Raw genomic sequence first — 18,548 nt, 5'->3', positions numbered from 1 at the left:
AAAACTATAGCCAGTTATGATAGTGTAGGTTAGGATAGGTTAGGTTATTTGAACCCTAGTAGTATTAGGGTCAATTTAGGTCTTGTTATTCCAAAATAATAGTATTAGGTCAGGCAAGGTCAGGTTAGGTTAAATTACGATTATCTTGTTGTACTTAAGGTTAAGAATAGTTCAAAACTGCTATTTCCCAAAACAGCAGTTTTGAACAACACCACTGTTTAAATGGAATCACGGTTGCTATTTCGGGAACTGCTTATACAAGACACAACCGGTCCGCTATCAATGTCTAGTACGAATTAATACGCACAAATTCATTTAAAACGCAACTCCAAACGTTATTTATTAAGAATTTTATACAACAGCTTTTGTATAGAAGTTTTAAAGTCACAGGTACACGTAAAATAACATAAAGTATGGTTTTAGTTAACATACGAAATATGCTAATTAGTTTCTAGCATTTTTAAAAATAAGAAAATAAAAGATGAAGTTAACTTAATCACTGTTCTTACAGATACATATAACTAATAAGAACCAACGAAAGTTTAAAAGACAAAAAAATGTATTACACAAACAAAAAGATGTGCATTGTAAAAAGGATAATACGTAGACCATACAAAGTTTGAAGACTTGAAAATCATACCAATTACACAAAGGAGACCCGGCTTCAGATGTAACACAAGGATGTCTTGCTAGGCCTCCTTGTGTAAATGGTACGAACCCTTCTAATAAATTTACACAAACTTGTATAAAAATATTACATAGTAACGCAAGAGCGTCTATAGTGGAAGATCGGATTTTAATCCGAGGTTTATAGTAACATATTTTAATGATTTCAGATAAAACTCAATAGGGACTTTAATATCAATTTTACATACGGGATCCTTCACCATTATGTACACGGCTTTCAAATTAATATCACTTTTTAAATTTGAAACACGGGGTTTGCGTTGGCTTAACGCGAGGGATTGTGTTGGTACACGTATATGAAGAGAAGATGAAGACTTTTTATATCTATCGGGACTAGAGTATGTTGAAGTGGTTTTTGACGCGCTACTTGTAGTACGTCTAGACTTGGAATTAGAATGAAGGGTACTTGAAGCACGTAGCGATGTATTTACATTGTTTTTATTTACAACAGGTTCTGGCGAACATTTTGAAGGGGTTCTCGATTGGAAGCTGCTAGAAGTACGACTTCTAAGCCTCGGTCCAGTTGCAGCCCTATTCGCAACTGGTTTCGAGTACACGTCGATGTTGTCAATAACGCTTTGATGAACGAATGAAGTAGTGTTACCTAAGGCATGGTACGGTTTGTCCATTGCAACAACTTGGGTTTCGGATGAAGGGTAGGTTAGTATGGTTCCGAAACCTCGAGATAAAGTGGTGGGATTCGTGTTGTCTTCGGTAGATTGCAGGTTCTTGACGCTGGTCAAGCTAAGGGCAGCCGCAAATTTCGATTTTCCTAATGGACTCAATTCTTTTGGACTCGGACTGGAGGCTGGTATTGCGGTACGTTTCAAAATAGCCTTTACTTTTCGACGAGTAGAGTATTTATGCTTAGGTGACGTATTAACTGGAGTTTCAGATAAGTTATTTTGCGGACTATTAGGTTTAAGCAATTTCGGGACTTCAGTTGTTGTTAATGTTGCGTCGGCGTCATGGGTAGTACGACGTTTACGACTTACAATCTCTTCACTACCATCAGAAAAACTAACTCTTTTCCTGGAAGTTGGTGGTTCAGATGTTTCTGGTGAATTGCTTCCAGGCAAGTCAGTTTTTCCTTTACCCCGATTGTAACTGTCAATCACGCTGAACTGGCTTATGGTGACGTTTGATGTCCTCTTCGGTAATATTACATGATAAGTGGGTTCTAATGAAACAACAGGTGATGTTTCTTGAACGACAGTTTTGGCATTTTTCTTCAATTTAGAAATCAAAATTGCGGCTTCCGATTTTGCAGATTTCTTAACGGGTCCGATGACGTCGATATACTTTGCATCATTTTGGGACGGTTCCGGTTTCACCACCGGTTTCGGTGCAATGTAATCCTGAACGCAGAGTCTTCTTTTGAAGCTACCAATATGGGTTTCAACGGAATCCTTGGGCTCATTCGATTTCCTCTTTAAAAGATACCGTTCTTTCCAGGCTCTGGTTAATAATGGATTGGTACGACTTGTCGACGATTCAACTGAGCTATTGACCATTGTATCTAGGATAGCTGCCTTGATTTCCATGGGAGTCTTTTTCGATAATGGTCTAGGTTTATTAATAATTGGTTCTGCGGGAGAGACAGCTTGCTTGGGTTCATGGATTTCTTTCAATGTCTTTTTTGAAAGTGGTTTTGGTAGACTCTTGGTTATTGTACTAGTCGGGATAACTGTCTCTGGTTCAGGTAGGAGTTCCATGACGCTCTTTTTCGATAAAGGTTTTGGTCTATATTTGACTGGTTTGGTATTATGGATTTCTGTTGATGGTAATTTATATTTACCAATTGCAGCCTGCCTTTCCTCAATGGTCTTCTTCGACAGTGGTCTTGGTCGACTCTTCAAAACCTTCACTGTTACTTCCTGTGGTTGAATCGGTTTACCAATTTTCTTTGATAGTGGTTTAGGTTTAGTATCTATAACGATCTCTGGTAACTTGGGACCTTCTTTAGAAGGTTGTTCAATGATAAGTTCCATGGTTTTCTCAATTGTCACTGAAGTTGAGATCGTATCAACAGTCTGGGTTTCTACAAAAAGATTTCTCTTCTTTTTTGGTCCAGGTTTGCCACGTTTACGTTTTACAGGGCTTTGTTGAGATAGTTCAATAGGACTCGATCTTTTCTGCTTAGGAACAACGGGAACTTCAAAAATCTCGCGCAGTGTCCTTTGATCTGTTTTCCGAAGACTTCTTCCGCTTTTTGTTAAAATACTGCTTATTTCCGATTTCGACGAATCATTTGGTCCGGTACATTGAAGAATACTATTTATTTCAGATTTCAATTTACCAAAAGGTCTTCCTGGTCTTTTTGATCTCGTTGAATTAAGAGCTACTTCCTGTTCAACGGATTCATTCATATCTGGTTCCGGATAACGAACTGGATAATAATCGAGAACCCTAAGCTGTTTATCTGATTCAAAAGGTCCTATTTCTTGATTAGACTTGGTAGATTCTAGTACTTCGGCAGAATCAAGAATGTCTTTGGTTGTTTCAGAAACTTCTAAAGCCAGCGTAATTGTTTCAAGACATTCACTGGCTGCCTTAACAGTTTCAAGACAGTCTTCCGCAGGTTCAGTAGGTTCACGACTTTTATCCATCTGTTCTGTAGGTTCATGAATGCTTATTGATGTCTTAAAGAGTTCTGTAAAATTTTCAGCACGATCTAGGGCTACATTAAGCTCTGTAGAATTATGAATACTTTGAGCTTGTTCTTCTTGTTCCTGAATATTTTTCTTTAGTCCATTGAGCTCTTCTATTAGCTGATTCGTTTTCTCTACCTCATTTATTTTATTTAGTTCTCTTTGTGCTTCACAAGGTTCATGAATCTCTTCGTCTTGTTGAAGCGCCTCTTTGTTTGAAGTATTTTGATGAAGAACGTTTTCCCGTACGTCATTCGTTTCCAGAATGTTTTCCCGTACGTCATTCGTTTCCAGAATGTTTTCCCGTACGTCATTCGTTTCCAGAATGTTTTCCCGTACGTCATTCGTTTCCAGAATGTTTTCCCGTACGCCATTCGTTTCCAGAATGTTTTCCCGTACGCCATTCGTTTCCAGAATGTTTTCCCGTACGCCATTCGTTTCCAGAATGTTTTCCCGTACGCCATTCGTTTCCAGAATGTTTTCCTGTACGCCATTCGTTTCCAGAATGTTTTCTTGTACGCCATTCGTTTCCAGAATGTTTTCCTGTACGTCATTCGTTTCCAGAATGTTTTCCTGTACGTCATTCGTTTCCAGAAGGTTTTCCTGTACGTCATTCGTTTCCAGAAGGTTTTTCTGTACGTCATTCGTTTCCAGAAGGTTTTTCTGTACGTCATTCGTTTCCAAAATGTTTTCCTGTACGTCATTCGTTTCCAAAATGTTTTCCTGTACGTCATTCGTTTCCAGAAGGTTTTCCTGTACGTCATTCGATTCTTGTACGTTATTCGATACGACTTCTCCCTGTACCTCAATTGGTTGGAGCCCTTCTTCCTGTACCTCAATTGGTTGGAGCCCATCTTCCTGTACCTCAATTGGTTGGAGCCCTTCTTCCTGTACCTCAATTGGTTGGAGCCCTTCTTCCTGTACCTCAATTGGTTGGAGCCCTTCTTCCTGTACCTCAATTGGTTGGAGCCCTTCTTCCTGTACCTCAATTGGTTGGAGCCCTTCTTCCTGTACCTCAAGTGGTTGGAGCGCTTCATCCTTTACCTCAGTCGCCTCGACAATTTCTTCCTGTACCTCAGTCGTCTCGACAATTTCTTCCTGTACCTCAGTCGTTTCGATGACTTCCTCCTGTACCTCAGTCGTTTCGACGACTTCCTCCTGTATCTCAGTCATTTCGACAACTTCTTCCTGTACCTCAGTCATTTCGACAACTTCCTGTACCTCAGTCATTTCGACAACTTCCTGTACCTCAGTCATTTCGACAACTTCCTGTACCTCAGTCATTTTGACAACTTCCTGTACCTCAGTCGTTTCGACAACGTTTTCCTGTACATCAGTCGTTTCGACAACGTTTTCCGGTACATCAGTCGTTTCGACGACTTTCTCCGGTACATCAGTCGTTTCGACGACTTTCTCCTGTACCTCAGTCGTTTCGACGTCTTTTTCCTGCACCTCAGTCGTTTCGACAACATCTTGTACCTGATTTGATTCGAGAACCTCTTCCTGTAAGACACTTGGTTCCCGGAGTCCACCTGCTAGCTCTGCAATTTTGACTTCATGATCTGAAGTTGGCTTGGTTAATTCATTAATATGGATGGTCCCAGTTTCCTCAACTGATTCTGTAGACTGTATTTCTTCTATCATTTTATCAGGCATGGATTTTTCAACTTCTTTAGTTAAGTTTTCCATTGTCTCCAAGGGTTCGTCAACCTCATCTTGAATTTCAGTTGTTGAACGTTTAGGAGTACGTTTTCCAACAGATCTTCTTTTACTCTTGCTCTTAGTAGGACTTTCAGTTGACACCTTTTCGAGATCTTTGTTGATTTCGTTATCGGACACCTGTTTCTTAGCACCCTTCTTATTTGATCTAGTTATCCTTGGAGAGTCTTTGGTTACTGATACTTTATCTTGACCAGCTTCTTCAGTAAAAGACGTGCTGACTTCCAAATCGGAAGTCTCACTACTACATTCTTTAGCTTTAAGTAATCTACTCGATCTTCTGGTAACAATTGGTCGTTGAACAGCCGTATCTTCACTCTCCTCGGACATAGAACTCAACTTTTGACGAGTCGTCGCCTTATCTTTTGATGTCCTTCTGCTTCTGGACTTTGGTACAACAGTTTTCTTCTTTGGTTGTTCTTCTGGGGTTGTTTTCAAAGAATCCTTGTCATTGTTGCTAGAGTCTTGTTTATCTTCGGGAGGATTCAGGAAGTTTACAATATCCATAAGTTCGCTGTTCATAACAGTTTCCTTCTCTGTGCTTTTATCGTTACTTGAAGCTTGTGTTTCAGTTTGCGGTGGAAGTTTCTCAACAATAACTGCTTCAATATTACAACTTTCATTAGCTTTGTCCAAGATCTCTGTAGGTTTTCCGGAGGAATTCTGAGCATCTTTATCGACAATACCAGGAGTTGGTTGAGAATTTTCAAGGCGAGTTGGTGCACTGAATAAATTGTCGTTCTCGTCGCTAATTAATGGTACGTTTGCTAAGGGTACCATGTCGGGTGTATGGGCAACGAAACTGCATGGAGAGTTAAAAATGACCATGGCTCCATTGGAACGATTTTCATCGGAATTAGAAGACTTCGGAGGGGATTTGTTTGCAGTGTTTTTCAAAATATCCGAAGGCGCGTCACTGTCTGGGTCTTTAATTTCCCAGTCAGAGAATTCCTTGTCAGATTCTAATTGTGTCTCATCGTTATTGGTGGTAGAATCGTGGGTTGGATTTGCTAAGTACTTATCTCCGAGCGAAGTTTGCGTGTTCCCAATTGGAGGCGATACTTGCGCGACGTCTTTACGTATGGGTAGTTTAACTACACTTGGGAAACTTTTCCGAGCAGTTTGTTTAATTTTTGCGTGAGGTAGATTATCATTTTGTACATGGTTTTGGGGATTAACTTTGACAGTTGGAATGACAGCTTGTAATGGTTTATCCTGTTTAGGTTGTTGCAGCGCGGTATTCGTATTTGGATCAAATACTTCGATGCAAAGCAAGTTCCCAATTTGTGTAGGTTTTGGAAGAATATTGACAAATTTCATATTGGATTGTATTTTAGTTGAGTTACAATCGGGTTTTGACGTAACAGGAGGGGTTTGTGATTTTTTCTCGCTATTGGTTTCACGAGGAGGTTTGTTTTTCCTGGGTCTACCAGGACGTCGTTTTGTTTTAGGAGGTGGACGTGGTTTTGTAATAATACCAGCAGATGGTTCAGATTCAATTTCGGTATCAACTGAAGCGAGTTTAGTGTCTTTCGTTTTTTTACTTTGCAACATTTTAATTATATCTTTCTTAGACTTCAAGTCTTTAACCATATCAAAGTCAACAATAGTTGACAGTGTCGTCGATACTTCCGGTGCTGGTGGTGTTAATCTTTGAGTAGAATGGTTTAACCTCGCGCTTGGAAATGTTTTACGTGCTGTGTATGCCCCAGGTCCGCGAATGAGTTGTCCCCATTCTTTATGTCGTAATTTTTCTAATTCAGTTTCATTTTCCGGACTAGTTTCTTCCGTAGGTTTGGGGGGTGATTGTTGACTATCTCTCGTATGCAATACATAACTACATGACGCGGATTTTTTAGCTCTATGCGAACCATTGCCGCCACCACAAATGGTTTTAACCAATTCCGAGTAAGGTATAACTGGTTCCGAGACTTTAATTTCAGTTGGTACAGACGGAATGGCTTCTTTATCATTCATGGATGAAGTTAGGGATTTTTGAGCAGTTTCGGGGACTTCATCTACTTCCGGCCAATTGACATCATTTGGGCTAAGTTGAGCACCATTTTTAGGTGTGAAGATATTTTCTTTGAATATAACTCTGGCCGATTGTTCCAATTTCGCCATGAGACAATCATTCTCATCCAAAGGCACCCTGTTAGTAAATTGTTTAACCTTTGGATGGTAAGCTTTATTTTGGGTCTTTTTAAGAACAGTATCACCAAATGGGATTGTCATAGTCTTTCCCGGTTCTTTTCCAGTAGCAATATTTTCAAATATAACATTAGCGGACTGTTCCATTTCGTTCATGAGACTCGTTGGACTGTAACATTTAAACACAGTTTTTTCGTTCTTCGCTTGAAGTTTTTCGTTCTTCGCTTGAGGTTTGTCGTTCTTCGCTTGAGGTTTGTCGTTCTTCGCTTGAGGTTTGTCGTTCTTCGCTTGAGGTTTGTCGTTCTTCGCTTGAGGTTTGTCGTTCTTCGCTTGAGGTTTGTCGTTCTTCGCTTGAAGTTTTTCGTTCTTGGCTTGAGGTTTTGGTTTCTCTTTAACAACGACCTCCTCCTGTTTACCAACAGCCGCTTTCTTTGGATTTACTTCAGTAGCTTTAATCTTTCTACCTTTATGGTCAAGTCCCAACGATATAAAATCGTTTTCTAACTCTACGTCCATCACCTTCAACTCTTTTTCACCTTTCGCGATTTTTTCACAAAGAAACAAAGCGGGTTTAGCGTAGTCAACTTTATCCGCTGAATCCATAGATTCAGCTGATAAATCAATAGATGGTCCGGAATCGCTTTCACTGGCGGCAGAACTGGTAAATAGTTCGTCGTAGTTAACCGTCTCACTGTCCGGGTTCAAATAACTGTCCGATTCTGAACAGTCACTAAGTTCATCGAAAGGAACGGCGCTATTGTAACCATCGCTGGAATCGATTGTATCGGCATCATCTAATGTATCGATAATGTGTTGTTTCGTGTTACCCCGATTTATAACGACCTTTACGCAATAATATTTGGCAGTTTTTTGCCGCACGTTTTTAGTGAATTCCTTCCATTCTTTAAGAGTAAATACATCGGAGATTTTGAATTCCACTTCAACTTCATGAAATGTGCTTAAGTGTTGTCTTAAACCATGCGGCCAACAAAAAGAATTTCCGCAATATTCGCATAAAACATGTTTTTTCTGTTTCTCGTGATACATATGATGTATGTAAAGTTCGGAACTACGATTATAACTTTTATCGCAAGTCGAACATAAAAAGAGTTCATCTTCGGGATGTTTCTTCATATGATGGAAAAGGAAGCTCTGCGACTTGAAACTTTTCTCGCATGTTGGACACTTAAAGACGTATTGAACGACATTTTCCTTAGTCTTCTGTAGATGATGTTCATCTTCGTGTTCGCGACATTCTTTTAACGTTTCGAAAGGTTTATCGCAAACGGTACAAATCTTTCCTTTCGATATAGGTTTTTCCACTGGTGTTTGACCTTTAACCCTAGTTTTGGGTGTGGTTTCACGAGTTTTCTTTGTCTTACGAACAACTACTTTCGGTTTAGGTTTAGTCGTGGTCTCAGTGTCATTACGTGAATCCAGCTGTTTATTATCAGTGCGACGCGATTTTCTTCGACCAACAAGTGGAGTGTACTTTAGAACGATAGACGTCGAGGCCTGATCAGTTTGAACAGGATTCGCGTGACTTAGGTCTGAAAACTGTTCAGGATTTTCAGAAAATTTTTCGTGGCTGACTACGTTGAAGACGGGAGTTACTGCATTCTGGTCGAGTTCTTGAACTGCGTCCTCTTGAACTGTGTTATTCTCAGTTAAATGAGATTCCGCGTGGATATTATCCAACATTGGCATGTCCTCGTAGACAATTGCAGTTGTATCCGAGTTGACATAGTTACTTTCATAAACAACTGGATACTCTTCTTGTGTTACTGCATTATTCTCAAACACCTCTTGACGCGTGTCTTCAACAGTGCTGATATCATCCTGTAAAAGAATGGTTTCGTAGACAATATCTCCATCAGTTGTCTTATCCACCTCCCCAAGATATATTTGTTGGTTTCCTTCAGTTTCAACAACAGTAGCATCTCCATTAGGATAGAGACTGTAAACAGTTTCCCCATCTTGAAACTGAACTGTTACGACATCGGAGTTGTTATCTTGTGACACAACCATATCGTGCTCATTGTTACTAGATATTTGTTGGTTTCCTTCAGTTTCAACAATAGTTGTCTCGTCTCCATCGTGATAAAGACTGTAAACAGTTTCTCCATCTTGAAATTGAACTGCTACGACATCGGAGTTGTTATCTTGGGACACGACCAAATTCTGTTGTATCTGTTGGTCAAGATCATTGCTAGATATTTGCGGCCGCGTTTGTCCGATAACATTCAAATGTTGTAGGTCATCAGGAATGGACAAAGTATACGATGCCTCGCCTTCATTTTCATCATATTCAACAACCGTTTCTGTGATGTTAAGGGACGCGGTGCTTAAATCCAATGGTAGTTCCGTGGTCATATTTTCGTCAACGATAACCGCGTAGTTTTCGAAATTTATTTCATGGGATTCTTCTGGTGGTATTTCTTCTTCAACGCTACTAACAGTTAAGTTGACCAAGTCCTTGACTGTTGTATCAACAGGATCTAGAGCAATATCCATAATATTTCCATTAGGAGCCCATCCAGCTAGCAATTCTCGGATTGCTCTATCTGCTGATGATTCTTCCATGGAAACTTGTTTATCGTTTGTTAAATTTACGGTTAATTCCTCCTGTTGATGTTCATCAGCTTGTTGCAGATGTTCAACAACATGTTGCTGATGTTCATTGACTTGTTCCTGACTTTCCATTGTATGATTTTGCGTTTGATCAACATGTTGCTGATGTTCATTGACTTGTTCCTGACTTTCCATTGTATGACTTTGTATTTGATCAACATGTTGCTGATGTTCATTGACTTGTTCCTGACTTTCCATTGTATGATTTTGCATTTGATCAACATGTTGCTGATGTTCATTGACTTGTTCCTGAAGTTCCATTGTATGATTTTGCATTTGATCAACTTGCTGATGTTCATCAACATGTTGCTGATGTTCAATTATATGATATTGCATTTCATCAACTTGTTGCTGATGTTCCATGGTATAATTTTGTGTTTCATCAATTTGATGTTCAATTGTTTGATTTTGCGTTTCATCAACTTCATAGCGTATCTCGGCACCATCGAAATTAACATCAGTTTGAGTACCCATAAATTCCTTTACAGCTTTATGTAAATCATGATGATTGTTGTCAGTTATCTCCTGATTATCATCAGAAAGAACGAAATACGTTTGATGTCCTTGTATTTCTAAGTTAGGTTCAGGCATTACGATAACGGACTCAAACTTTTCCTCATTCTCCGATGCAATAAGTTCAGATTCAGTTGTAACCTCTTCCTCCTCCGTTTCTATTGGAGGAAGAGGAGGAGGTGGTTCCGGTTCTTCTTGTAAAGGGTCAGGTTCGGGTAAAATCGTGTGCAAACTCGAGGTAAATACTTCAGCACCTTGATTTAACGGAACTTCCAAATCAGGGTGTGACTCTAATAGAACGTGTTCGGTTTCAACAAGGAGTTGAGATTGTAATTGAACGTCACTATGGTGTCGATGTGACAACTTGTGATGTTCCAATTGGTGTCGGTTTTGGAATCTTAGGTTGCAAAATTGACAAGATACTTCGTAATGAAGTTTTTCCAAGTGTCTTTTAAGGTTACGTTCTGTTGCAAGTGCGTTTCCGCATATATTGCAAGTGTAACGAGTTTTAAATCTGTCCACTTGCATTTTAGGTGGTTTATTAATATCCATTTTTGGTTTTATTTTATGCAATTAATTTTATTATTTTTTTTAATTAATAATCAATCATGTTTGATTTGATTTGATTTGATTTGATTTGACGTTTCCTGAAAATAATGTAAAAAGAAATGCGTTGTTTTATACGTTTTATTTTTTCAAATGTAAAATACTTTTTACACATTATGTTTCATTAAAAAAAATATATATATATATATAGGAGAGTATGCTTGGTTAAATTAATTAAATTAATTAACTATATTAATTAAATCTAATTATTTATTTATTTACAGGGAGCCCAGCCATAAATTTAAATTCCATAAAGGAAATATAGGATTTTTCTTAAGGAATTATGGGATTTTTTTTAAGGAATTATAGGATTTTTTTAAGGAGATATAGGATTTTTTTAAGGAATTATAGGATTTTTTTAAGGAATTATAGGATTTTTCTTAAGGAATTATAGGATTTTTTTAAGGAATTATAGGATTTTTTTAAGGAGATATAGGATTTTTTAAGGAGATATAGGATTTTTTTAAGGAATTATAGGATTTTTCTTAAGGAATTATAGGATTTTTCTTAAGGAATTATAGGATTTTTCTTAAGGAATTATAGGATTTTTTTAAGGAGATATAGGATTTTTTTAAGGAATTATAGGATTTTTTTAAGGAATTATAGGATTTTTTTAAGGAATTATAGGATTTTTTAAGGAAATATAGGATTTTTTAAGGAAATATAGGATTTTTTTAAGGAAATATAGGATTTTTTTAAGGAAATATAGGATTTTTTTAAGGAAATATAGGATTTTTTAAAGGAATTATAGGATTTTTTTAAGGAATTATAGGATTTTTTAAGGAATTATAGGATTTTTTAAGGAATTATAGGATTTTTTAAAGGAATTATAGGATTTTTCTTAAGGAATTATAGGATCGTTTTAAGGAATTATAGGATTTTATAGGAGAAAAATCACGTGTTTTTATAGGAAAATATAGGACTAAAAATGCATGCTCATATATAATACTATTATGGATCAAACTATGCAGAAAAATCTAGTAAAAATTGGATTTTATTTTGAATTAAATTCAGAGGAACTTAATTAAATGATATAATATAATTAAAAAATCCTTAGGAATTAAAGACCGTAATTTCAGTCAAATCTAGTCAAATGACATCTCTATTAATAAAAGAGCTAACTAAATTTTAGGATAAATTTGATGCTTAACTATAAGAAAACTTATTAACTAAGTCAAAAATATAGGATATTATAGGACCTTTCATGAAATTATAGGATAACATAAAACAGGTTCAAAAATATATAGGATTTTATAGGAATTATAGAACAGCTGAGCTCCCTTAATTTAAATGACATCTTGTACAGAAAATTATTTTTCCCATTAATTATTGTACATAAATAAAGAATTTAAATTCAATTCTAATAAACAAAAGCATTTATTTATTTTATTATCATGTTAAAAGCTGGAAGTCATGTTCGTCATATTTTAAAGTGACACAAGTCAGTCTTCATAGTTGAATGCTGTGAATATACTGGTTTAAAGGAAAAGTACAGGTAACATAACAGATTATAGAGTAATGTCAGCGCTACGTATTGCAACGTCACTCCATAGAGTAATCTCAGTAGAGAGGGGAAAAACCAGTTTATCCCTCCCTTTAGGCGCGCTTTTGTAAGAGGGAATACTGAGCGCGCTTGTTAGGGGGGATGACACGGAGCATGGAGAGTAGTATCGGCGCTACGTACAGCAACGTCACTCCCTTCTATCTCCAAGCCACATGTCATCCCCCCCTAACAAGCGCGCTCAGTATTCCCTCTTACAAAAGCGCGCCTAAAGGGAGGGATGAACTGGTTTTTCCCCTCTCTACCGAGATTACTCTATACCTTTAAAAGAATGGTTTCCTTTTTCTAAATTTAAAAGGAATTAGATATTAAAATTAATCAATAAAATGAATTATCTCTTATTACAATATGATAATTAGTACATTTAATTAGGATTAAAAATTATCGAGGACTACTGTGTTGCCATCTTCCATTGATATAGCGCATGGCGTCTGCTAGCCAGAACCCTACCTTACCCTTACCCCTTATCTCTCTCTCTCTGCCTGTTGCCATCCGTCATTGCTCTAGTGGATGGCGTCTGCTAGCCAGAACCCAACTCTCAGAGCCTGTGAGAATTCAACCAATCCCACCTGGGTAAGAGGTTCTGGCTAGCAGACGACCCTTATCTCTCTCTGCCTGTGAGAATTCAACCAATCCCGTCAGGGTAAGAGACTAAGAGGTTCGGGCTAGCAGACGACACTGGCGGGGGAATGGCGACGCAGTGGTAAGGTAGGTTCTGGCTAGCAGACGACACTAAAGTAAGAACGGATGGCATGGCAGTAGTCCTTGATTATTTTTAAGACTAATTAAATGTACTAATCATCATATTGTACTTAATAAGATATAATTCATTTTATTGATTAATTTTAATAATTAACTCCTTTTATATTTAGAATAATGCAATTAATTCTTTTAAAGGCATAATCAGTTACGTTACCTGAACTTCTCCTTTAAAAATACTAATAAAGTAAGCCAAAGATATGAAAATATGACAAACATGGCTGATATATCAATTGAATTAACTAACGAAGGTTTTAATTATTTAAGTGTGAAAATTAAGAAATTTAAATAAATTAATTAAATTAATTAAAAATATTTGCCTTATTAAAAAATATTAATATTAATATAAAATAATCTAAGGCCTATTTTATTTAGAAACTTAGGTTTTATAGATTTTAGTATCAGTAAAGATGCTTACCTTATTTTAAATGTATCCAGCTTTAAAGGAAAGTCAATTTACTCCGCACGCTCATTTTTTTTTTTTTTTTTTTTGATTTTTTCAATTTTTTTGGCTTTTTTTTTGTTAAAAAAACCGCAAAACTGCAGATTCAAAAATGATAAACATCTTCGTGAACTACAATCCATAGATCGCATGTTTAACAACTAATTGTTCGCGCGGGAACACGGCTTAGATTGTAAATAAGCCTCAATATTAAAACAACGGAGAAATGAAAATATCGTGCAAATATGAGGTAAATTTAGTATTATGGTTGAGAAAAATAAAATTAGGCACAAGATGTCGATACAAGTACCTCAAATATGGACCAATTTGGTCAAAAAAACAAAAAAAAAAACAAGGTTTTTTTTTTTAATCTGTAAAATGTTTTTATAGACTAATGGCACCCCATGTTATTTCCCCATAGAGCTTAATACAGTCGAAGGCAGAGTGCTGCCATTACCCTATAAACAACAATAGCGTAGTGGCACTCCATGTTAACTACCCATAGACCTTAATACAGTCAAAGGCAAGTAGGTGCCATTACTCTATTTGGCCCCTTCAAAATGTCAAAAATATGTTTAAACATACCTGAGGTAGCAAAAATTCTGTTTATAAATCCAAAATACCTTCAATCATCAGATAAGGGGCTAGAAATTATAGGTGCAACGTAATTTTAGAATTAATAGAATACTTAAAACATCATTAATTAAACTTAAACAAGGGATTAAAACTAAACATCATGCTTAACATTACATAAACAATTACCTTAAGTTAGGCTTTAGAAATCCACGAAGCCATATTATTATAGGCTTCAATAACGTCCTTATTAACCAGTTTTTGTTTCCGTTAAATGTTATGAAATCACGTCAATATTTAATTTTTATCACCTTGACCAAGGCCTTTGTTTAATTTAATATCTAAAGAACAAAGGCTTAGTTCAAAAACCGATTTCTTTACCAAAACCGTAACCATTAAGCTTATAACTTACCGAGTTTGCATCTCGAATTAAACGCGGTTTATTGAATATTATTAACCACGCCTTTTTTAACGAGTCTTAACGCTTTTAGTTTAAAATAAATTGTTAATCGTTCTTACGAAATAAATTTCCGAATCCCTAACACATTTTTAAGCGGCAAAATTCCCCTCAATAGGCCTTGCCCAAGCCCGACGCCTCTTGGGAAGTTGGGGTTGGGGAATCGTTACGGTTATCGTTATAAAAAAAGCAATAAATAAAACTTAGGAATTTCGCCGGTAGGGGATGCTGAATAATTGAAAAAGGTTTGAAAATGCGGGAAAAATCGATAAAAAGCGGGAAATTTAAAAGAAAAAATACCAGAAATATTCGTAGTTAAGCCTTGGCTAAAATTAAATTAATATTTTCCAATATTTTTTAAAAACTTTTATGGTTTTTGCGTATATTTTTCCCCAAATACCTGTTATTATTATGCTGAATAATTGAAAAAGGTTTGAAAATGCGGGAAAAATCGAAAAAAAGGGAATTTTAAAAAAAATACGACAAATAGTTTTAGTTAAGCCTTGGCTAAAATTAAATTAATACTTTGCAATATCCTTTGAACACTTCTATGATTTTTGCGTATATTTTTCCCAAATACAAAGGCGGGAAATTTAAATAAAGTACCAGAAATGTTCGTAGTTAAGCCTTGGCCACAATTAAATTAATTCTTTGCAATATTATTTGAACACTTTACGTATATTTTTCCCCAAATAACTGTTATTATTGTGAGTATAGAATAATTAATACTAAAACAATAGTAAGGTACACATAATCACTATAAGACATTCACCCTTAATATAAAGACAAACATGAATTATTGAAGACGTACAGTACCGGATGTAATCTTCATTTTAACAGTCGATTAAACCTTGGATTAAACGCACCCTCACGATCTAGCATCAACTTAATTAAGATTAAATTCTTATAGCTCACAATGACAATAACAAAAATAATAATAATGATTAAAAGATGTGTGGATTCAACAGGGCATTAATGTTTGATATTTAAAATCATTATATTTCGAAACTGATTTAATTTGTTGGGCCATAAATAATTTCGGCACGTTCAAGTTTTTGATTGCGATTAATGGCCCATGGTTAGCGGCAAGGAGTATTAATAACGGTATGTGAAATGCAAGTAAAATAACTAAATCAATGGTTTTAAACATATTTCTATTTATTCAAATAAATGCTGTTCAATTCAACATTTTCAATACCAAGATGAGGAAAATGTTTCCAAAATTATATCGAAGAAGTGATATCTAGTTTACAAGGGAGAAAGTTTAAGATGCCTAAGTATTCGCAGGCCATAGTCCCAGTCCCCCTTTCAAAGTACAAGGGGGGACGTAAAAGGAGGCCGGGCTATTTCGCCTCTCCTCAGTCGGAAAATATGACTGTAATTTTTCTCCTCATTCGCGTCGCGCTGACGTGAGTTTTCAAGAACCAATGAGATCATTGCTGGTTGTAATTTAGAGGTGGGGATTAACTCCGGACCTACGTAAGGACTGGAGATAAAGCTAGAAATGTGGCGAATTTATACCTTCTCCCTAATAAACTAGATATCACTTCTTGATTTTTAACTGAAACCCAAAACATTTTATGACCAGAAAAATTAATAAAAAAAGCATCTCCTAGTCTTAATGCTCCTTGGGTTTTATGAAAATTATATAACGAAGTTAATTTATAATTTATGTAAATTTCGAAATAACCTTTCAATGGATCATTTAAATATGACTTGACATATTATACGCACGGCTAACCAGTTATATTTAATCATGCAGTAATTACCTACCCCAATTACAACAACGTAATTAATTATTTAAAAATACCAAAAACAAAAGAAAAAAAATTAAAAAAAGCTGTATCATTCTTGGAGAGAGGCTTTTGATATTTCGTAGATTATATAAATCATAATCTGGGCCTTGGCTAAACATGCTTATCTTTTAATTTTTGATTTGTAAAAAGTAATTTATTTCGACATATCAGTTATCAAAGAAGATTACCGGCTTGCCAGACACCGCCTCTCATAAGATATCGTACTTTTTTTCTGTTTTTAAGTGATGATAGGACCAAAATTCTGTACTTCTACAGTATATTAGTATTAACGAGTCTATTTAAAATGTACAGTGCATACACTATAAATGCCCGAGAATTAAAAATAAATTAATTAACAAACAAATATAAAAGATTCATCGTAAAACACTTTGAAACTAAATATTTCTCGTTCTCGACCTGGCTGTTCTAGTATCCACATTTTTACTCAGGGTCACCGATACAAATAACACCCCAAAGTTCATTTTATATGCCTACTACATCATAAGACAAGTTCACCATAAGTTTGTCTCTGGTTACAAACTGGAGCTTGTAATTTTGAAGTGAGTGAGTGAGGTAGGTCATAGATTCGAGGAGGTAAAGCGAGTGAGGCCTGGTGAGGCGCTGCTGTCAAAGGCTTAGTACAGACTAAATAGAACCTAGATGGAAGTCCTGCATGCAAAATTAACCACCACCGAGTGTAGGACTTCAATTCTCGCTTCCGTCGTTCTAGCTCGAGCTGTAAGTCTCTTTGTAGCATTAAGAAGTATAGCTAGTGTCATACTTATGGAACATATCTTATAAACTTATGAGCATATAAAACCTAGGGCTAGGGGATAAAAGGGAGATTGGGAAAGGTTACTGAGAAACATTTTAAACTCGTTTGTCACGCCTTTTTCAAACATGATGATTGACACACCTTACTACGATTAAACATCACAGTTTTGGTCAACAACTTTGCTCACTTTTGACGTTTCCAAGGGTCTAAGCAAGTACAAAATACTTTTCTTGGGGCTTTCTTGGAAAATAAGACCACGTAGGCCCCCAAATTTTCCATACAACAAAAAGACGCTTTGGTTATTTTCTTGGCAGGGGTTAAGAAATTTCACTGAAAGGAAAGCCCTTCAACCTTGAACCGTTGAACAAATTTGAAGTTCCTATGACCAAAATATTTTCTACATAGCCATGAGAGCTATTTTTAAAATATTCCAAAAGTATTCAAAACCAGGAATACATAAAGCTAATTGGTATCATTGTTAATTTCTACGCTGGTTTTGTGGGCGGGGCTCACTCCTCATTATAGATCTATCTCAGTTGTGACCGTCAGTGCCTGGGTAAAACGTCATAGGCTCAGCTTTGGCAGTGCGCGGCCATGTTTGGTACCGCTTGGTTCTATGGGCAAATAGCATGGGTGACGTCACACTAAGGCTTCTGAGATAGCTCCATTCTAACCGTAAGTTTATAAGATATGTTCCTACCATAAGTTTGTTAATCTCTGGTTACAAACTGGAGCTTGTAATTTTGAAGTGAGGGAGGTAGGTCATAGATTCAGGTGAGGCGCTGTCAAAGGCTTAGTACAGACTAAATAGGACCTAGATGGAAGTCCTGCAAAATTAGCTCGAGCTGTAAGTCTCTAGCATTACGAAGCATAAGTAATGTCATACTTATTAAACATATCTTATAAACTTATGCATAGCAGCACGACTCAAAGCTACCCTTGCAAAACTACGCCTATTAGTGACCAAAATATGACGTCAAGTACGTCATAATACCCAAAACCAAACCCTTTAATTATGGTAATGCGCTATCAAAATCAGAAATACTTATAAACCAACATGTTTACATAACAGCCCCTTTTTGTGACTTCTTATATAACAAACCACCAGCAGCCGGTTTACTTTAAACTTTAAAACCCAAACAAAAGCACATTGCATTGCGACGCCTTGTTTACTCTTACTCTGTTTTTAATTCCGGCCAAAACCAAACCAGAAAGACAACATTCCAA

General features: G+C 36.4%; 2 protein-coding genes across 3 annotated transcripts in view; both read right to left on the bottom strand.

Moving 5' to 3' along the window:
- Nucleotides 1–18,548, bottom strand: part of LOC149615959 (uncharacterized) — a 34,188-nt gene that overhangs the window by 6,854 nt on the left and 8,786 nt on the right. The window lies entirely within an intron of this gene.
- LOC149615960 (uncharacterized) lies at nt 311–18,528 on the bottom strand. Of its 2 annotated transcripts, XM_089857209.1 has the most exons (5): nt 14,706–18,528; nt 14,483–14,634; nt 14,306–14,364; nt 4,671–10,999; nt 311–4,613 (listed from the first exon to the last, which is right to left on the bottom strand). In XM_089857209.1, exons 4-5 carry the CDS (start codon nt 10,902–10,904, stop codon nt 777–779), a joined length of 10,071 nt encoding a protein of 3,356 aa, XP_089713335.1. In that variant the 5' UTR covers nt 10,905–10,999; nt 14,306–14,364; nt 14,483–14,634; nt 14,706–18,528; the 3' UTR covers nt 311–776. The 2 variants fall into 2 exon arrangements, with proteins under 2 accessions (XP_089713335.1, XP_089713334.1); XM_089857208.1 differs by having other exon boundaries at nt 311–10,999.

The sequence above is a fragment of the Phalangium opilio genome, unplaced genomic scaffold, assembly GCF_054372755.1.
Source record: "Phalangium opilio isolate 3A_F unplaced genomic scaffold, DU_Popi_V2 ptg000217l_1, whole genome shotgun sequence".
In the NCBI taxonomy this organism is placed as follows: Eukaryota; Metazoa; Arthropoda; class Arachnida; order Opiliones; family Phalangiidae; genus Phalangium; species Phalangium opilio.
This window is presented reverse-complemented; position numbering and strand designations above follow the sequence as displayed.

Coding starts and splice junctions, on each gene's coding strand:
- LOC149615960 (XM_089857208.1), bottom strand. CDS start 10,904: ATGGATATTAATAAACCACCTAAAATGCAAGTGGACAGATTTAAAACT.